Genomic DNA, 19,824 nt, shown 5'->3' with positions numbered 1-19,824 from the left:
CTGAGACCCAGTCCGAGTACGTACCATTAATAACCACCCTTTGTTTCCTATCACTTAGCCAGTTTTTAACCCAGTTACACATATTTTCCCCTATCCCCATTATTCTCATTTTATGCTGAACCATTTCTCTTACTTTCAATTCTATAACAATTTTAAAATTCCAATATGGAATAATGAGCATATATAGGTAAAATCTCAGTCATTGTATAAAGATATGATGAATAAGAAGGCACAATAAGTTATGAATCAGTTATATTTATAACAACGCCATCCTCAGCAGTGATTGAAGGCTTTCCATATACACAGCAGACCAACAATCAATGTTGGGATAGAGGGAAGAGACAAGGAAGCACTCTGTAATGTACACATCAAATATTTATTAGGCCATTATGGCTAATACAAGAGTGTAACATGGCTCGGGGCAGTAGCCATCAGTGAGTTACTCTCTTTCCACGTCCCGGCACGCTACCGAACCATATTATTCCTTGGTGTTTGTGTGGTGGTAATTCTGTAGAAGATACCTCTATCTTCAGTTCAGCCACTCTATGCACGCCGCCGGCTCACTTGGACCTTAGAGTGAGGAAACCACATCAGCTTCTGAAAACAAAGTTCTTTTTCTCAGAACCACACTTACATAAAAGGAATAACAGGAGAGGAACTTGACATTCTCTTCAACACAGAACAAAAGCATGTTTCCAACAGTGATGAAAAGTGAAACAGCATTTGACAGGAAAATAATAGTTTGATGAGAAAGACGTAAGACACAATTCACATTACATTAATACAATTGGTATCTTTAGTGTAATGTGACAGCCTGTCCATCTCCTTACAAGAACAGACCTGTCCTCATATTATCTTGCCCTTATTTTGGTCACCATAGTTTGACGACAGATCTGCTTTGAAGTAATTAATGTTTAAAAATGGGTAAATTCAGTAATCTACTAATATATACAACTAATAATTAAGGCTATTCTACTAGAACTGCAGCTAGCCGGGTAATGTTATATAAAAACAGCCTTTGAAAGCTCAAGTACACTATAACATTAATTATTTAAGATATCATTTTGATCCCTAGGATATCAATAGAGCACTGCAATATGCTGGATACTCCTCAGCTTCTGGTCCTGACAGCTGCCTTTTCAACTATACCAACTGTATCAAGAAGTCTTGCTGGCTTAAATGCTGGAGATCCTTAATTATTCCTTTTTAATAGGCACCCTTCATAGTTCTAATTACTGTTATCCTCATAATGAGTGTATCAACTATGTTGCTTTTTAATAATTAAAAGCAGATACAAACATTATTATTTTCTATGCTGTTCCTTACTTTCTGATTGTAGCTTTATATGATATGTTTTGTACATGATTTTGGGGGCAGCAATCTTGTATTCAGAGATGGGCATTGTTATTAATAGTATTATTATTTATTTTTAAAGCACCAATGATTACTTGGTGCTGTAGATGTAAAGAAGGTTTGCATACAAAATATGTGTATAAATTAGAATTAACAAACAGTAACACTGGTACAGAGGAGAGAGGATTCTGCCATCATGGGATTACAATGTACAGGGTGGTGGGGGAAAAAGCCCCAGTGGTAGTGAGGTGGCTGTGTGGCTATTGCAGGCTCTTGGCTTTCCAGTAGAGATTAGTGATACATGAGGCCCTAAAATGCTGAAGTTCTCTTTACTCAAATTGAGCAGAATGGACCGACTTGCTTCAAGTAATGAGTATAATGGAAATCAATGGAGAACTTGAGCATTTTCCTGAATACCCTAAAAGGAAGACGGAAAGGGGGCTGTAAAATCATTGAAATGGAAATTCATTGAAATGGAAACAACATTCTATTGGAATGGAAACAGCATGGGGAAGACGCTTGGATTCCCCGGTCATTGCTGGGAACTAAATAAATCAATTATTTTAAAAAAATGACATGTGGTCCCCCCACTTTTGATAACCAGCCAATGTAAAGCAGACAGCTGTAGGAAGGTATTATCAGGCTAGTAACATCCATGGAGATTAGCCCCTTCCCAGCCTAAAAATACCAGCCTGCAGCTGCCCCATAAATGGCACCCCACATTAGATGTACCAATTTTATGCTTTGCCCAGCTCTTCCCAATTGCTCTTGTGCAGTGGCAATCTAGGTAATATTTTTGGGGATTGATGTCAGCTGAGTAATGTCATCTGGCATAAAGCCTTAAGCCTGCTTTACACACTTCAATAGATCTTTCAATCCGTCGTCGGGGTCAAGTTGTAAGTGACGCACATCCGGCATCGTTCGTGACGTATTTGCGTGTGAAACCTACATGCGATCAAGATTGAACGAAAATACGGTGATCGCATACACGTCGTTTATTCCTCATACATTGGACGTTTTGTTGTACGAAACTAGTGAATTGTAACGTGTGACATCCCTCATACGATTTTGGTGTCTGATGCTATGTGCGCAGGTGTGCGCTCTGCACCGCAGCTTAAAAAAGGTCTGCTTCAGAGCGCAGCTGAAAAGCTGCGTTCTGAAGCGCCTCACAATGTCTGTCATTAACTAATCTCTGTCAGTCCGTCACTATCTCTGTCCCTCTCTCTCTCTGTCCATGTCAGTCTATCCCCCTCTCTCATATACTCACCGATCCCCGATCCCCGGCGCTGCACGGCATTCACACTGCTCTGGCGGCTTTTACTGTTTTGAAAAAGCCGGCCGCCCATTAAACAATCTCGTATTCCCTGCTTACCCCGCCCACCGGCGCCTATGATTGGTTACAGTGAGACACGCCCCCCACGCTGAGTGACAGGTGTCACACTGCACCCAATCACAGCAGCCGGTGGGCGTGTCTATACTGTGCATTGAAATAAATAATTAAATAATTAAAAAAAACGGCGTGCGGTCCCCCCCAATTTTAATACCAGCCGGATAAAGCCATACGGCTGAAGGCTGGTATTCTCAGGATGGGGAGCTCCACGTTATGGGGAGCCCCCCAGCCTAACAATATCAGCCAACAGCCGCCCAGAATTGCCGCATACATTATATGCGACAGTTCTGGGGCTGTACCCGGCTCTTCCCGATTTGCCCTGGTGCGTTGGCAAATCGAGGTAATAAGGAGTTATTGGCAGCCCATAGCTGCCAATAAGTCCTAGATTAATCATGTCAGGCGTCTATGAGACACCTTCCATGATTAATCTGTAAGTTACAGTAAATAAACACACACACCCGAAAAATCCTTTATTAGAAATGAAAACACACACATATACCCTGGTTATCCACTTTAATCAGCCCCAAAAAGCCCTCCTTGTCCGGCGTAATCCAGGATGATCCAGCGTCGCTTCCACCGCAGCTGCATGGAGGTGACCGGAGCTGCAGCAGACACAGCCGCTCTGGTCACCTCCATGCAGGTAATGAAGACAGCCACGCGATCAGCTGACCTGTCACTGAGGTTACCCGCTGTCACCGCTGGATCCAGTGACAGCGGGTAACCTCAGTGACAGGTCAGCTGATCGCGCGGCTGTCTTCATTACCTGCGTGGAGGTGACCGGAGCGGCTGTGTCTGCTGCAGCTCCGGTCACCTCCATGCAGCTGCGGTGGAAGCGACGCTGGATCATCCTGGATTACGCCGGACAAGGAGGGCTTTTTGGGGCTGATTAAAGTGGATAACCAGGGTATATGTGTGTGTTTTCATTTCTAATAAAGGATTTTTCGGGTGTGTGTGTTTATTTACTGTAACTTACAGATTAATCATGGAAGGTGTCTCATAGACGCCTGACATGATTAATCTAGGACTTATTGGCAGCTATGGGCTGCCAATAACTCCTTATTACCTCGATTTGCCAACGCACCAGGGCAAATCGGGAAGAGCCGGGTACAGCCCCAGAACTGTCGCATATAATGTATGCGGCAATTCTGGGCGGCTGTTGGCTGATATTGTTAGGCTGGGGGGCTCCCCATAACGTGGAGCTCCCCATCCTGAGAATACCAGCCTTCAGCCGTATGGCTTTATCTGGCTGGTATTAAAATTGGGGGGGACCGCACGCCGTTTTTTTTAATTATTTAATTATTTATTTCAATGCACAGTATAGACACGCCCACCGGCTGCTGTGATTGGGTGCAGTGTGACACCTGTCACTCAGCGTGGGGGGCGTGTCTCACTGTAACCAATCATAGGCGCCGGTGGGCGGGGTAAGCAGGGAATACGAGATTGTTTAATGAGCGGCCGGCTTTTTCAAAACAGTAAAAGCCGCCAGAGCAGTGTGAATGCCGTGCAGCGCCGGGGATCGGGGATCGGTGAGTATATGAGAGAGGGCTGCTCAATTCAGTTACTCAGGGGATTAGCGGTCACCGGTGAATCCTTCACGGGTGATCGCTAATCAGGACGCGACACAGACAGAGCCGCAGCATGACAATGAAGTCGGGTGAGGTTCACCCGAGTTCATTCTGACAGTGTGGCTCTGTCTGTGTCTGCTGTCAGCGGCCATTCACCGCTGCTACATGGCTGTCTGTGGCTGCTGTCAGCGGCCATGTAGCAGAGCTGAATGGCAGATGACATAGTAAAAACGCATCCCTACACATTACACACGCTTGGCAAGTCAATAAATAAAAAAAAAAAAAGGTGCCCAATGCATACGTCACAGAACACATGATCCAAAGGATCGCACACAAAATTGATCAATTTAACATAGACTACTAACGCACGTGTGACAGCAAATGAACGACCTACATGCAATCTCATTAGATCGCATATGCGACCTGGGCGTGTCACATCGCATACGAGATCGCATACCTAATTGTAAGGTGTAAAGCAGGCTTTAGGTTAGTAATGGAGAGTCAGCTATCAGACACCCTTCATTACTAATCCAGTAAGTGAAAGGAAAAAAAGGCAAACAAAAATAGTTTACCTATAATAATAATAATATATATTTATTTTTATAGCGCCAACATATTCCGCAGATCTTTACAATCAAGTAACTCCCCCACACTTTCCCTGGTTCACCAATATATTATCAAAATGTTCCCTCTAAGTTCCGTTGTAATATACAATCCACGAATGCAGTTCCAGCGAATGTAAACAGCAGTAAATTGCAGCTACTCACAGGCGCTGGGTAGTGAGACACCCCTCCTCAGAGTTGCCGAGTCTCGCTGTGCTCCTCACTAGTAGAGATTTATTTTTAGTTAACCTCTGAAGGTTCCAAATGTGGAAGACAATACAATGTGTTGAGACACTGAATTCGAGAGGAAAGGGAATGCTCAGTGAAAATATTGGAGGCGACTGGATGAGGAGAGTTTCAGAGGAGAGATGTTCTAGAAGAGAGGAGAACTGGTGCTTGTACAGAAAGATGTCAGAAGAGTACTTGGGAGATTCTTTATTCTTTACAGCAGTCACATGGAAGTTAGAAATCAGTAGTCTGGAGATGTTCACTGACTTTTATGTGCTTCATGCTTTCAGGTGTAAATCATAGCTCACCTCCTCACTATGCTACAAAATGAATATAGCATACAACTGTTATAAATAGTGTGATCCTATGTTATCTATAACCCTATTTCTACAGAATATGAAGTTGATGCTTTACTTTTAACCACTTGCTGCAAATAGACATACCTGCATTTCCATATTAGAATCCAGTTATGTGGAGGGGGCTCAGGAGCTGAGCACATCTAATATATAAAGCTGAGTGTATGTATGTGTGTGTGTGTGTGTGTGTGGTGTGTGTGTGTGTGTGTGTGTGTGTGTGTGTTTGTGTGTGTGTGTGTGTGTTTTTATGTGTGCATATCCGCTAAAGGAATTCGCACTGTCGCATTTAGAATCACAACATTTTGCACAGATGCCTCCTTTAACTCAGGGCATGTCATAGACTATGTTTTGAGAGGAAAATTTATCCCCACGCTTTACAGTTATTCTCCAAAAAACCTTCCTACATTAAAGTCAATGGACCTGGGAGCTACAGGTCATTAATAAGAGCTCTGATTGGTTACTATAGGCAACAAATGACATTCTTAGTATAAGACAGCTTATGTGTCAGCTAATATGATGTTGATGGAGAGACAAACACACACACACACAGACAGAGACAGAAACACAGAGACAGACACACACAGATAGACACATAGACACAGACATAGAGACACACATAGACATACACACAGAGACAAAGACACACAGACATAGACAGAGACAGACACACAGAGCGAAACACAGACACAGAGACACACACAGAGACACACAGAGGCTGATACAGAGACATAGACACAGAGAGAGACAGAAACACACAGAAACACACAGAGACACACAGACTGATACAAAGACACACAGAAACAGAGACACACAGAGACACACAGACACACACAGATACACAGACACATTGAGACAGACACACAGAGACAGACATACACAGAGACACATAGATACAGAGACACAAAGACAGACACAGACACACAGACAAACACACACACACAAATACACAGACATACAAAGACACAGACACACAGAGACAGACACACACGGACAAAGACACACAGAGACATAGACACACAGACAAAGACACACACAGACACACACAGAGACACACAGAGACAGAGACACAGAAAAAGAGAGACACAGAGACAGATACACAGAAACAGAGACACATAGAGACAGAAGCCACAAACACACACACACACACAGAATCACAGACATCCAGAGTTACAGACACACAGAGTCAAAGACAGACAGAGACAGGCAGAGACAGAGAAAGACACACAGAGACACAGACACAGAGACAAATAGACAGAGACACATAGAGACAAAGAAACAGAGACACACAGAGGGACACACACACAGAGTCACACACAGAGACACACAGAGACACAGACACAGAGACACACTCAGAGACAGAGACACACAGACAGAGACACCCACAGACAGGAACACAGAAACAAAGACAGGGACACACAGAGAAAGAGACACACAGAAACAGAGACACAGAGAGACAGAAAGACACAGAGACACCTAGAGACATATAGAGAAACAGAAACAGCCAGAGAAACCCAGAAACATGCAGAGACACAGACACCCAGAGACATACAGTTACAGAGACATAGACACAGACACACACTCAGAGACACAGACACACACAGAGACACAAAGAGAGAGAGGCAGAGAGAGATAGACAGACAGAGAGGGAGACAGACAGAGACAGACAGAGAGTGAGACAGACAGAGAGGAAGACAGTGAAAGAGAGTGGGAGTGAGGGAGAGTCAGAGAGTGGGAGAAAGACACTTAGGTACTATAACTGGCAATGCCGGGTACTACAGCTAGTTCCGCATATAACAGATGGCAGCTGTGTCACATAACCAGCATTTATCTATAGCAGCAGTGACCGGAGCTGGCTTTGATCACTGCCGTGTAATTGTTTATATATCAATCACTTACAGAGGCATATAAATTAATTGATTAAATGCATACGCTGGCTCCCATTGGTCCCCCATGATATGAGCAAGAGGCTGCTGAAAACTACCATTATTGTGTCATTGTAAAATCCAGGCATAGGCTGGGTTTCAAGAAGACCATCATTTACATTGTAAATAGAGATGAGCAGACCTGTGGAAGTTTGGTTCTGCTGGTCCATTTGGACTTTAGATGAAGTTTGGTTTAGGACCTGGACTTGACCTGAACCCAAATGAGTCACTAGTTGGACATTTCAGGGCTCTGCCCACATGCAGCCAGCCATAAACAGCTCTTCCGTCTGAGGGTGGGCAGGTTTTTTTCCATCTTTTGTTATGCACACTACATCCGATAACTCTGCTGTTACCCCTAGTGTGAGCCGTTCAAACACTGCAAGTGACTGGCACAGGGCTGAGCACCGAATGTACCTGAGCACAGCGATTCTCACTTGAGTGGTCAGCATACGTAAAGCTACCAAACACCAAACTTGAACTCTGATATTTTGTAAAGTCTGCGTGTGTGTGTGTGTGCGTGTGTGTGTGTTTGTGTGTGTGTATGTGTGTTTGCGTGTATGTCCGCTAAAGGAATCTGTCGCATTTACAATCACAAAATCTTGCACAGCCACCTCATTTGACTCAGGGAACATCATAGACTATGTTTTGAGGGGAAATTTAACCCCACGCTTTACAGTTATTTTCCAAAAAAACTACTTACTTTAAAGTCAATGGAGGTGGGAGCTGCAAGACATTAATAGGAGCTCTAATTGGTTGCAATAGGCAACGAAGGTCATTCTTACTATAAGTCAGCCTATGTGTCAGCTAATATGATTTCAGGGGAGATATGGATAGAGATTGAGGCAGAAATAGAGATAGAGAGACAGACAGAGAGAGGCAGACAGGGAGAAAAGCAGAGAGACAGACAGAGAGAGAAACACAGAGAGATACAGAGAGATGGATAGAGAGAGTCAGAGAGAGACAGACAGAGACAGACAGAGACAGACAGACAAAAACAGGAAGACAGACAGGCAGAGAGATAGAAAGATAGAAAGACAGACAGAGACAGACAGACAAGGAGAGACAGAGAGTTAGACAGCAAGAGATGGATAGAGAAAAAAAAGAGAGCAGACAGAGAGAAACAGAGAGACAGAGAAGGAGAAACAGACAGACAGAGACATAGAGAGAGAGGCAGACAGGGAGAGAGACAGAGACAGTGAGAGAGACAGAGAGAGACAGGCAGATAGACAAAGAGAGAGACAGACAGAGAGAGAGACAAACAGAGAGACAGACAATGACATAGAGAGACACAGAGTGAGAAACAGAGAGAGACAGAGAGATGGATAGAGAGAGACAGAGAGAGAAGTGGTTAAGTGCCAGTTTTGCTATTGCAGCTTTTCCAAATGAGTTCCTTGCTGAGTGATCATCTGCACACACTTAGTAGTCACACTCTTCAGCTTTAAATAGTGGTGTATCCCAGCATTCCCTGCTGAAGATACAAAGTTATTTGGTCTCTAGCCACCTTTGAGGAAGGTTCTGCCAGTCAGGTTCCTGTTTCAGGGTATATCCTTTTCTTTGTTAATTTTCCACATGTTTGTATTTTCTTCCCTGGTGTGTTGTTAGTGCAGTGGTGAGGTCTAGTGAACCCCACCTGTCCCTCACTAGTCAGGGTTACTGTAGGATCTTCCAAGGGTTCCATATTCCTGTTCGGCAAAAGTTGCGTAGACTGTATAGGGACTGGAGAGGAGAGAAGGGACAGTTGCAGGTGAGGTTAGGAGGTACCCACCCACCCCTTTCAGAAGTTTAAGGGCCTCCTATTGTTTTTGTATCCCCGGTGCCCCTTTCATGTCTTTATTGTTGAGCATAAGACGCATAGATGTCTGCATGCTCCCCTCCATGCTTTCTACACCCTGTGAGTGTGACAGAGACATTTAGACACAGAGGGAGTGTGAGAGATACAAACATATTTGATATTACTGCATCCGTATAAGTCCAATCTAGCAATTTATTTGAGTAATTAACCAATAGAAGAAAAAATAAATAAATGCCCAAGTGATGTTTTATTGATCACAGCATCTTTTTTTAAAGATATAATAAAAAACAATCAAATGCTATATGTACCCAAAAATAACATCAATAAAAAAACTATCTGAATTGAAAATAAACAAGGTTTCACAGCTCTATTGCCCAAAAATGTAAATAAAAGGGTACATGCTTCATCCCATCATTTCTCTTCTTGCACTTATGTACTGTCATATAACATCCCAGCCCTAAATCTTTTTTTCTGTATATGTGACGCATACCTTAATACTTTAATAGAGTTTTTTTTTCTTCCTGTTATTTATGAAAGTTAAATGCTACTTCAATAGCAAATTTTGCAATTAAATGTGAAAATGATCCAAACGTCAAGTTGCATTGTCCTGTTTAACTTTAATTAAGACATATTTAGTGTATGGAAAGGAGATGCTTCAGTGCACCTATCATTTAGATCATTTCCCTTGCTTGCTTGTCACAGCTCTGAGCTTATCAGAGCTGTGCTATGATAGAATAGAGATCTGACTATATCAGTGTTCTTTTGGCTTGCATCTGAATTATGTAGGATATATATATCTGCTGCATATTTGGAAAATTAGGAAAGAGATGATAGGGACATAATTCTTACTATTCTATTTAATGAGAACTTCAATTCTTGTATATATGAGAAGTGGGAACCTTCATCCTCCTCAAAATGAAGGCTCACTAATGGTAGTGCATTTTTTGGATTTTTTTTTTATTTTTTATCTTTTTTTTAACTAGATTTTGGTGACTCAGCCCTATTCAACTGCTTGCACTTAATTGTTTATATTGACACCTGGTTAACATTTGTCCAGGGCTTGTGAAATAATTTAGAAAATTACTCTATGGTATTTTAATCATTTTTTACTATAGGTTTTTTGTGTATCCATCTTATTCATCACAACGACCACATTCACATGGGTTTCAATATTAACATTATGTCTCAGACATATATGAGATTGTCAAGCTTGTGTCATGAGACCTGCAGACATTCTGTGCATCATGATCCTTGATTTAAAGTGGATTTCCACCCAAACTTTAAAGCCATTTTAAAGCCTAACTTTGAAATGAATTTGCATCTTCCAGGGTTCCAAATCCTCTGCATAATCATAGAGTAAAATAATTAACTCCAGACTTCTTGTGTATGTCCCTAGAGAGTGCTTGGGACTTAACTGTGTACTACTTATACATCTCAGTAATAAAACAATATGTAATAGACTTATTTAGAGATCTGAATGTATTTTCAGCAAAACCAGGCACCAATAAATAATCAACACAAAATTTTGTTTAAATCAGGTTTTTATGTTAAAGTTTATATTGTTGTTTTTCTTTATTTGTCATAGTGGTATATTAAAAAACAATTTTCACACTCATCACCTAGTTCAATGTTATTCTACTTTCCTGTTCTTTTTAGCGGCCAGGAAACATGAATGTGTTTTCATGGAAATATCTGAAAGTGAACCTAAATTTGGATTAAGGTCATTCTAGAGGGAGGGGTGAGGCTGAGCTGTGATATAAAAGGGAATCTGTCAGCAGATTTTTGCTACCTCATTTGAGAACAGCATGATGTAGACAAAGAGATACTGAATCCAACAATGTATCAGTTAGATTACTGTGAGCAGCCATCCTGACACAATCACAATTTTTAGATTTAGTCATGTAGCAGAGCTGAGAGAGCTGTCCCCGCCCACATCAGGCTCTCAATAGAGAGTGTACATTGACAGTGAGGTGTCAATCACTGGAGGAGGTGTGCCGGACTGCCCTGCACAAAATAATATAGTCCAAGTAATGAGAAGTCCTGCTGTGTCCTGCTGTTTAAATAAACAACAGATATAATCTTGAGGAGACAGGCATCCCTGATATGTCTGTTAACCCTTGCAGCATGGTGTCTTTAGCTTACATAGCAAATACCAGCTGACAGATTCCCTTTAACAGTTTTGAAAGGTGAATTTTGTCTAATCTACTGTGTGTAGAGGTATTAGCTGACATTTTAATCCTGTCTGTGATGATAATGAGACTGCTGAAATCCCATTGAAACTCATCAGTTAAAACAATAGATAAAAATAAATTTAACATAAAAGATTTATTAAAACAAAAGGTTATATTCTAATTACCCATTTACTTTAAAACATTCTACTGGGAATTTAAAAAAAAAAAAAAGACGTTATTACATAGCATTGCTATTCAGAATTCAGGATACCTGAGCCCTGATGCCGTGAGGATGGGGGTTTAAAGGTTCCTCTCCCACACAAGAGGATACCAGTATTATAAATGACACATGGTACAGTAGGGGGAGACTATCATTTTGCTTCTGCTATCTAAGAAAGTGAAGTGAGAAATTGGGTCACCAAGATAATTGTTTTGTCAGACTACATTGTAACAGTGTATTAAAGAAGCATTCAGAAAGCCCTCCGAAGCATTCTGCTGCTGATGGTGAGTGGGTTTAAATGACACCTACTGAAATGTATTTGAGAACAAAAGCAATTTTCATGAATAATAGTTTGGGTGAAAACTCTGCTACAATTTCTTTACAATTTGTACAGAAGGTGAAAATAACTATAATTTTCTTTAAAATGTGCTAAATTTCTATTCATTCTTTAACTTCTTAGGACCTTTTATGTGATTCAGAAATACAGCTTAACATGTATTACAGAGCATTTACTGTAAACATTTAGCATAATATTAACCAGGTTTTAAGCATTGATGTGCAATAGAAGTGAGCATGCAATGTGAATGCACTAAAATTTTGTTAAAATGTAGGACATGCTCATATTCAAAGACCAAAATGATAGTGTACATGAGGCAAAACTGTCTTTATCTAAATTTTTGGCTGATATAAGAATTACAGGACAAATAACTGTGCTGTATATAATGAAGAATGCACTAAAAAGAGGTCAATAAATAACCAAAGTTTGTTGGGGATATGATTTTAACTTAATATTCAAATTTATAATGATAGACAACATCTTTTGGTACCAATTGGGTGTTTTACAATACAATACCTAGAATTTGTCATATGTCTTTGCTTTGGTAGACCATATCTGTGGTGTCCCTAAGATCTACAAGCTGCAGATATTAGACCTGAAAAAGCTTAACCTACTACATTGTTTATTAATTTAGGTTAGATGGACGAGTATTATAATTATATATGTCCAAACATTGTTGGAAAAGATAGTCAAATTTAATATAGCTAGATGTAGTAATCTACTGTTGCTTATCTTTAATCCTGATCTTGGACTTGAGTTGCCATACCAGCAAATTGTAGTAACAAGAGTCCAAAGGGCCCTAGAGCAAAATCTTGACCTTCATGTTGGTGAGATGTATGGACCATGAAGCATTCTAAATTCTATAAAGATATATGTGTTTGCCCCCTATGTAATAATGCCCCCATCCAGACCTTTTTCTGTAATATTTTTCCTTATCCTGGCCCCTTCTCCCAATAATACTACCCATCGTGGACACCTTCCAGTTGTATTTTCCCCATCCTGGGCACCTTCCTGTAGTAATGTTTCTATTCTGGGCCTCTTCCTGTAATAATGTGTCCTTCCTGGGCACCTTCCTGTAATAATGTTCCCATCCTGTTCCCTTCCTATAATAATGTCCCCAACCTGGTTCCTATGGTCTAATAATGTCCTCCATCTTGGCTCCTATCCTGTAAGAATACCTCTCATACCGACCCCTAACATGTCTTAAATTCCCCCCTCCTTGCATCTTCCTGTAATAACGTCCCCAACTTTTGCTTTTCATATAATATTGTTCCCCATCTCAGCCCCTTCCTGTAAAAATGTCCCTCGTCCTGGAACCCATCCTACAATAATTCCCCCTGTCATGGCCCCATTCCAAGATTAATAACCCATATCCTTGACCGCTTGCAGGTATAATAAACCCCATCCTGGACCCCTTCCTGACATATTCTCTCCCATCCAGGGCCCCTTCCTTGCATAATAGCATAACAGTCCCTATCCTTGGCCCCTTGCAGTAATAATGTCTCCTCTCCTGGGCTCCATCCTATAATCCATATAATGTCTTTCATTCTGCCTCTCTTCTCCAACACATTTTTTTTTAAAGATTATTCTTACCTTCCACCAATCTCAAGATGTGCGGTGTTCTCTTCCATAACCAGTGCACAGGCCAACAGCTGACTTTTGTGTGCCCACCATTGTGGTCCACAGTTACTACAAGCCTCTAATTGATCAGTTGCTGGCCTCTGATTCTTCAGTGGCATCTGTTAAAGTGCAGGGAGCCAGCAGGTCTCATTGATGCAATACATTTAATTTAATTGTGTGTCCTCATGCAGCACACATCCATCTAAAATAGGCAGCCTGGTGTTGGCTGGCACTCTTTCAGCGTGGTCCTGCTTGTGGTCGGACCCTCTGCAACAGTGATCATTATTCCACAGATAACACTATTTCTGGCCAGATATTAACTACAGTCCAGCAAAATGTATTAGTGTTGCTCAGGATTGTAGTACATCCAAGTAGCTCCATGCGTGTCTCCATTGACTAGCTTATTTTGGTGGGTCGGAATGTGTTGCTATATTTTTATGCTGTAGCCAATAGGACAACCACACATCTTATTTGAACTTTTATTAGTCTGGTGGGAGTTGCTACTAATTATTTTGTTTAACCTTGTATTTATGGGGATTTATTCTTAAAATTTTATTCTGATCCTGACCCAACTAGTGACTTCATCATTTTCTCACCCTAATGCCTCTAAACTTAACAAAACCCTATTTGACTATATTTTTACTGACTCAACTGTACCTGACCTCGGCCATTCCTCTGATTTGTGACTTTCAAAACATATTCTGATTTTTTCTCTGTTCTTGACACTCCAGTTATTGACCAGGCCAGAAGCTACTTCGTGAATGCCACCTAACCTAAGGGACTCTATTGTAAGTCTAGATTCTTATTACCGTATTTTTCAGACTATAAGACGCACCGGACTATAAGACGCACCCTTGTTTTAGAGGAGGAAAAAATAGAAAAAAAAATTAAAGTAAAAAAATGTGGTCATGACACACTGTTATTTTACTGCTGACAGTGTTATGGAGGTAATATCCCCAAATTCTGTACTCATATCCCCCATTTTGGGTACCTTCCAGGTATATATGGCCTACATCGTGGAATATGTATGTTCCCCATCATTATATGTGTGATCCTCCAATCTGGTGTGTGTGTGTGTGTGTGTATAGAGTTATATACTGTGTGTGTGTGTGTGTGTGTGTGTGTGTGTAAAAATATATATATATATGATCCAACCCCATCCAGGTGTACAGTAATGCCTTTATATACTGTATTATTTATTGCCTTACTTTTACAGATGTGATGCTCACCATGCTTCAGTTTGGTCCTGGCACTAGAAACAAAGTCTCCCATATCTCGAGGACCCACAGTGATGTAATGAAGAGGCGGGGCACTGTGCTGTTCTGGCCCACCCCTCTGCATTACATCACTGCAGGTCCTGCTTTTACGGGAGACTTTGTTTCTAGTGCAGAGGCAGGATCAAAATGAAAGCAATGTGAGCACTCAGCACAGAGACTGCGGGCTGTGCTGTGATGGTATGCCGTGCTCTGGCCCGGACACTGCAGTGATGTGCACTTCCTCCAGGCCAGACATGACTGCAGTGGCACCCTGCTCCTGCCTCCTAAACAGCGAACACACAGTCTCCTCAGCAGCTTCATGAAGCTGGCGGCTGAAAAACCACGTGTGTCCGCTGTTTACATTAAACAAGTATTGATTTGCTGCTGCTCAAACCCGCTTCTAGTCACTGACTGCAGAGAGAGGTGGGCGGGGAGCAGCTAATGAATATTTTTTACTTTAAGCAGCGGGCACACGTGGTTTCTCCAGCTACCGTTGCAGCGACCCTCCCTGTCTCCTGTGATCCCACTGAATAGCGCTGACCCCCACAGCTCCCTACCCCGCAGGTACCCCGCTTTGACATTCGGACTATAAAACGCACCCCACACTTTCCTCCCAAATTTGGAGGAAAAAAAGTGCGTCTTGTAGTCCGAAAAATACGGTAGGTTTTAAGCTGTGAAGGCCCAGTTCACTCGGAGATCTGCTAAACTGAGTGGCTTATACAAAGTCTGTCCAAGGTAGCCTGATGGCCTCAGATATATCTTTGCACTCACTTCCAGTTTTGCTACACTTGTTTATCTCTTATACTCAGGTTTAGACAATAAAATTGTACTTTATTATTTATCATATTATATTTATATTTAAACATGTCTCTTTTTTTGCAACAGTAAACATTTTCTACAGAGAAGTGCCTTAGGTTTTATTAAAAGTGCTTGACTCCCTGACTCCACTTCATGACTGTGATTTTTTTTTTTTTTTAAACTTATTGTCTAGTAAAAATGCTTTTTACCATATTATTTCAAAATGTTTTCAGTGGTGTTAACCCTGCAGTTCATATTGCATATTTATAGAAGTGCTTCAAATGCACATTATAATTGTAGTGATTGTTATCGGTATAGAATGAATCAATATCAATGAAGAAGAACTGTAACTAACCTTACGTTTTGCATGAAAACAATAGATATGTTGCTGTACTGTGATAAATTATTTGAGAGGATACTATTATACAACCAGTGTATTCAATGCATATATGTTTTTTGTAGGTTATGGAATTGGTCTTCCCCCCAATTCTCCTTTGACGTCAAACATATCTGAGCTGGTCAGCCAGTATAAATCAAGTGGATACATGGACATGCTTCATGATAAGTGGTATAAAGTTGTACCTTGTGGGAAAAGAAGCTTTGCAGTCACAGAGGTAATTTATTTAAAAAAAATATATATGTTTATATGAATTTAAATGTATTTTTTATTTGTATATTAAATGCTTATCTCATGATCATAACCTTTTTCCTGATGTTCTTTTAAAAATATGAAACTCAAGAAGAGGGTGTACCCTCCGTTAGGCCTCTTTCACACATCCGTGAAAAACGAACGTGTAAAAGATGTGTATGGCCCTTCGTGTGCCATGATTTTGGCACATGAGTGTTCTTCGTGTGCTATTTGTGATAACACACAGAGAACAGTAACTTTATGCTCAATTGTCCCTGGCGCTGCTGTCCTTGGTGCTGATGTCTTCCGCTCTTCGGTCTCCAGCCCTGCTGACTCCCCTCTGCTGGTGCTTCCGGTCCTCGTGCAGTAAATATGCGTTGAGCATAATAAGCGGGGGTAAAGCGAGTGACAGCAGTGGCAGAGACAGCAGTGCTGTAGAAATTAATTTTAGTTCACAGAAATTTGGTTTTCTCTGTTACAGGTCACACTGATGTCACACAAAGCACATTCGTGCAATCTGTGTGACACCTGTGCTGCCGGAGAAAAATGGACATGTCTATGCGGGGCGCAGATGGACACACGCATGCAGCGTCAGACTGGCTACCGGAGGAATCTCCAATAATGCCAGGCCTGGATCCAGTTGCCTGCACTGAACTCCGAAGCTCTCACCTGAACTCCTGAGATCAGTACGGCCTGTCCGCAGCTGTCATGAACTGAACCGCAATTGCTGGGGAATCAATCACTCGGCGCTCGTGGAGCAGTCCTACAAATTCTGAGATCAGTCCAGGCTGCAGGTGAGAGCTCTAGAGTGCATGTAGGTAACTGAATCCAGGCCTGACATTACTGAAGATTCCTTCAGTAGCCAGTCCGACGCTGCACGTATGCACCTCACGGACACATGGTCCATGTGAAAACATGCATGTGAGCGCAGATCCATTGATTTTAATGGGTCTACTTGTGGCCATATCTCCAGTATGTGCGAAAATTGACGTCACACTTACCAGAGACACGAATGTGGGATGGGGGCCTTAGGAAAGTGGTCTCTGACAGAGCCTGATCACGCAATATATGGTTGTCCTTTCATATGCATTATTTTTTCTTATTGCATTTTTTTTTCTCTATACAGTGTTTACGAATTGGTTAAATTTAATTAACCTTATATTATTAGATTAGACTTTTCTGGACATAGCAATACCATATATGTTTTTTTTTTTTTAATTTTTGTTTATAAAGGTGAAAAAGTGGGTAAATACAAACTTTTATGTTATTTTTATTTTCATTCTTTTTTTACTGTATTTCCTAGCATCCTATTTTGTTGACTGGTCAGTTGCAGGTTCAACGTATTGCTTTATATAGCAAAAAATGATGGTCTCCTAGGAAATGTAGCCACAGGCTGGTTTTTAATAAGAGTACCATCATTCATGACAGGCACAAGGGTCCAATTGTGGAACTTATATTTATTGCAAGATCTATTGATTAAATTGAACTTTGTTGATGAGAAAACCCCTTTAAGAACTGTTATACAAAACTATTGCTTTACTACTAAGTTTCTGCTATAACGGGGTTATTGCTGCCAATGAAAATGAGATTCCTTTCCCTAACAAGAATAAAATAGTGTATAGGGATTACTTTGCTCTGCTAATTAGGCATAGAATAGTCTCATTCCACTGGGGCGTTTACCAGGTTGCCATTTTTTCATCCTTAGTTCCACATTCCCTATAGTGTTGTATTTTAAACTCTTGATAGCAGAATGATAAATTCTCGAAGAATCATTGTCCTACTTTATAGATAAACTTTTGTTGTTGCATCCATGCGTATATTTAGGTGTACGCTCTGAAAATATGTACATTTCACTTTAAAATGAATAGATTAATTAACCTTAAAATTGTATTATGCACCTCAATATTTAGGACTCAATCATTATAAACACATTCTTACATGTCTTGAGGTCTTAGGAAAATTAGCAAATGTTTATAGAATTACAAGTCGCTGTAGAAGTATGTAGCAATCTGAAACGGGCTTAACTCCCATTTGTAGTAAACTAGGTAAACTTTGCTTTTAAGCTGATTGAGTTGATGTAACATTTAAAATGAATGTCCACGTTCCTCTGGTGGGTCTTGAAAGCAACACAATGGCAAATATGACAACCCACCAGTCCCCACGATTGTGCGGGGTTGGGAGGATTAATGGGGAAAACAGAGGAGCCAGGCCTTGTCTACTTGCTTAGAGGCTGCAGTTGCCATGGACTCCATCATGTTAGGCCACGTGCACACACTCAGTATTTGGTGAGTTTTTACCTCAGTATTTGTAAGTCAATACTAGAGTGGGTAAATATACACAAGTGGTGCCCGTGTTTCTCTTATACGTTTCCTCTGATTCTTCAACTGGATTTGGGTTACAGATACTGAACTCATCAAATACTCAATGTGTGCACGTGACCTTACAAATACTGCAGTAAAAGCTTACCAAATACTCAATGTGTGCACGTGGTCTTACATATACTGAGGTAAATACTCACTGAATACTGAGTGTGTGAATGTGGCCTTACAGATACTAATGTAAAAACTCACCAAATACTCAATGTGTGCACGTGGCCTTACATATACTGAGGTAAAAACTCACTGAATACTGAGTGTGTGACGGTGGCCTTACAGATACTGAGGTAAAAACTCATCAAATACTCAATGTGTGCACGTGGCCTTACATATACTGGGGTAAAGACTAACTGAATACTGAGTGTGTGAAGGTGGCCTTACAGATACTGAGGTAAAAACTCACCAAATACTGATGTGTGCATGTGGCCTTACAAATACTGAGATAAAAACTCACCAAATACTCAATGTATGAACATGGCCTTACAAATACTGAGGTAAAGAACTCAACAAATACTTAAGGCCGCTTTACACACTGCGATATCGGTACCGATATCGCCATCGTGCGTACCTGCCCCCATCGGTTGTGCGACACGGGCAAATCTCTGCCCGTGTCGCACAAGATCGCCCAGACCCTTCACACTACTTACCTTCCCTGCGATGTCGCTGTGACCGGCGAACCGCCTCCTTTCTAAGGGGGCGGTTCGTTCAGCATCACATCAACGTCACAGCAGCGTCACTGAACCGCCGCCCAATAGAAGCGGAGGGGTCGGAGATGAGCGGGACAAACATCCCGCCCACCTACTTCCTTCCGCATTGTGGCTGGGACGCAGGTAAAGAGGGGTTCCTCGTTCCTGCGGTGTCACACGGAGCGATGTGTGCTGCCGCAGGAATGAGGACCAACTTCATTACTGCTGCAGTAACGATATTTGAGAATGGACCCCCATGTCGCCGATGAGCGATTTTGCACGTTTTTGCGATGATGCAAAATCGCTCATAGGTGTCACACGCAACGGCATCGCTACAGCGGCCGGATGTGCGTCACAAAATCCGTGACCCCAACGAGATTGCTGTAGCGATCTCGTAGCGTGTAAAGCCTGCTTTATTGTGTGTATGTGGCCTTACAAATACTGAGGTAAAAACTCACGAAATACCCAATATGTCCACGTGACCTTACAAATGCTGACGTAAAAACCACACAAAATACTCAGTGT

General features: G+C 41.5%; 1 protein-coding gene across 2 annotated transcripts in view; it reads left to right on the top strand.

Moving 5' to 3' along the window:
• Nucleotides 1–19,824, top strand: part of GRIN3A (glutamate ionotropic receptor NMDA type subunit 3A) — an 813,333-nt gene that overhangs the window by 704,174 nt on the left and 89,335 nt on the right. For both annotated transcript variants that reach the window (XM_075316157.1, XM_075316160.1), the window contains exon 7: nucleotides 16,073–16,224. In XM_075316157.1, the coding sequence (XP_075172272.1) occupies nucleotides 16,073–16,224 (152 nt within the window). The remainder of the gene's footprint in view (nucleotides 1–16,072; nucleotides 16,225–19,824) is intronic.

The sequence above is a fragment of the Anomaloglossus baeobatrachus genome, chromosome 1 (assembly GCF_048569485.1).
Source record: "Anomaloglossus baeobatrachus isolate aAnoBae1 chromosome 1, aAnoBae1.hap1, whole genome shotgun sequence".
In the NCBI taxonomy this organism is placed as follows: Eukaryota; Metazoa; Chordata; class Amphibia; order Anura; family Aromobatidae; genus Anomaloglossus; species Anomaloglossus baeobatrachus.
The sequence above is the reverse complement of the archived record's forward strand: the minus strand, read 5'-3'. Positions and strand labels throughout refer to the sequence as shown.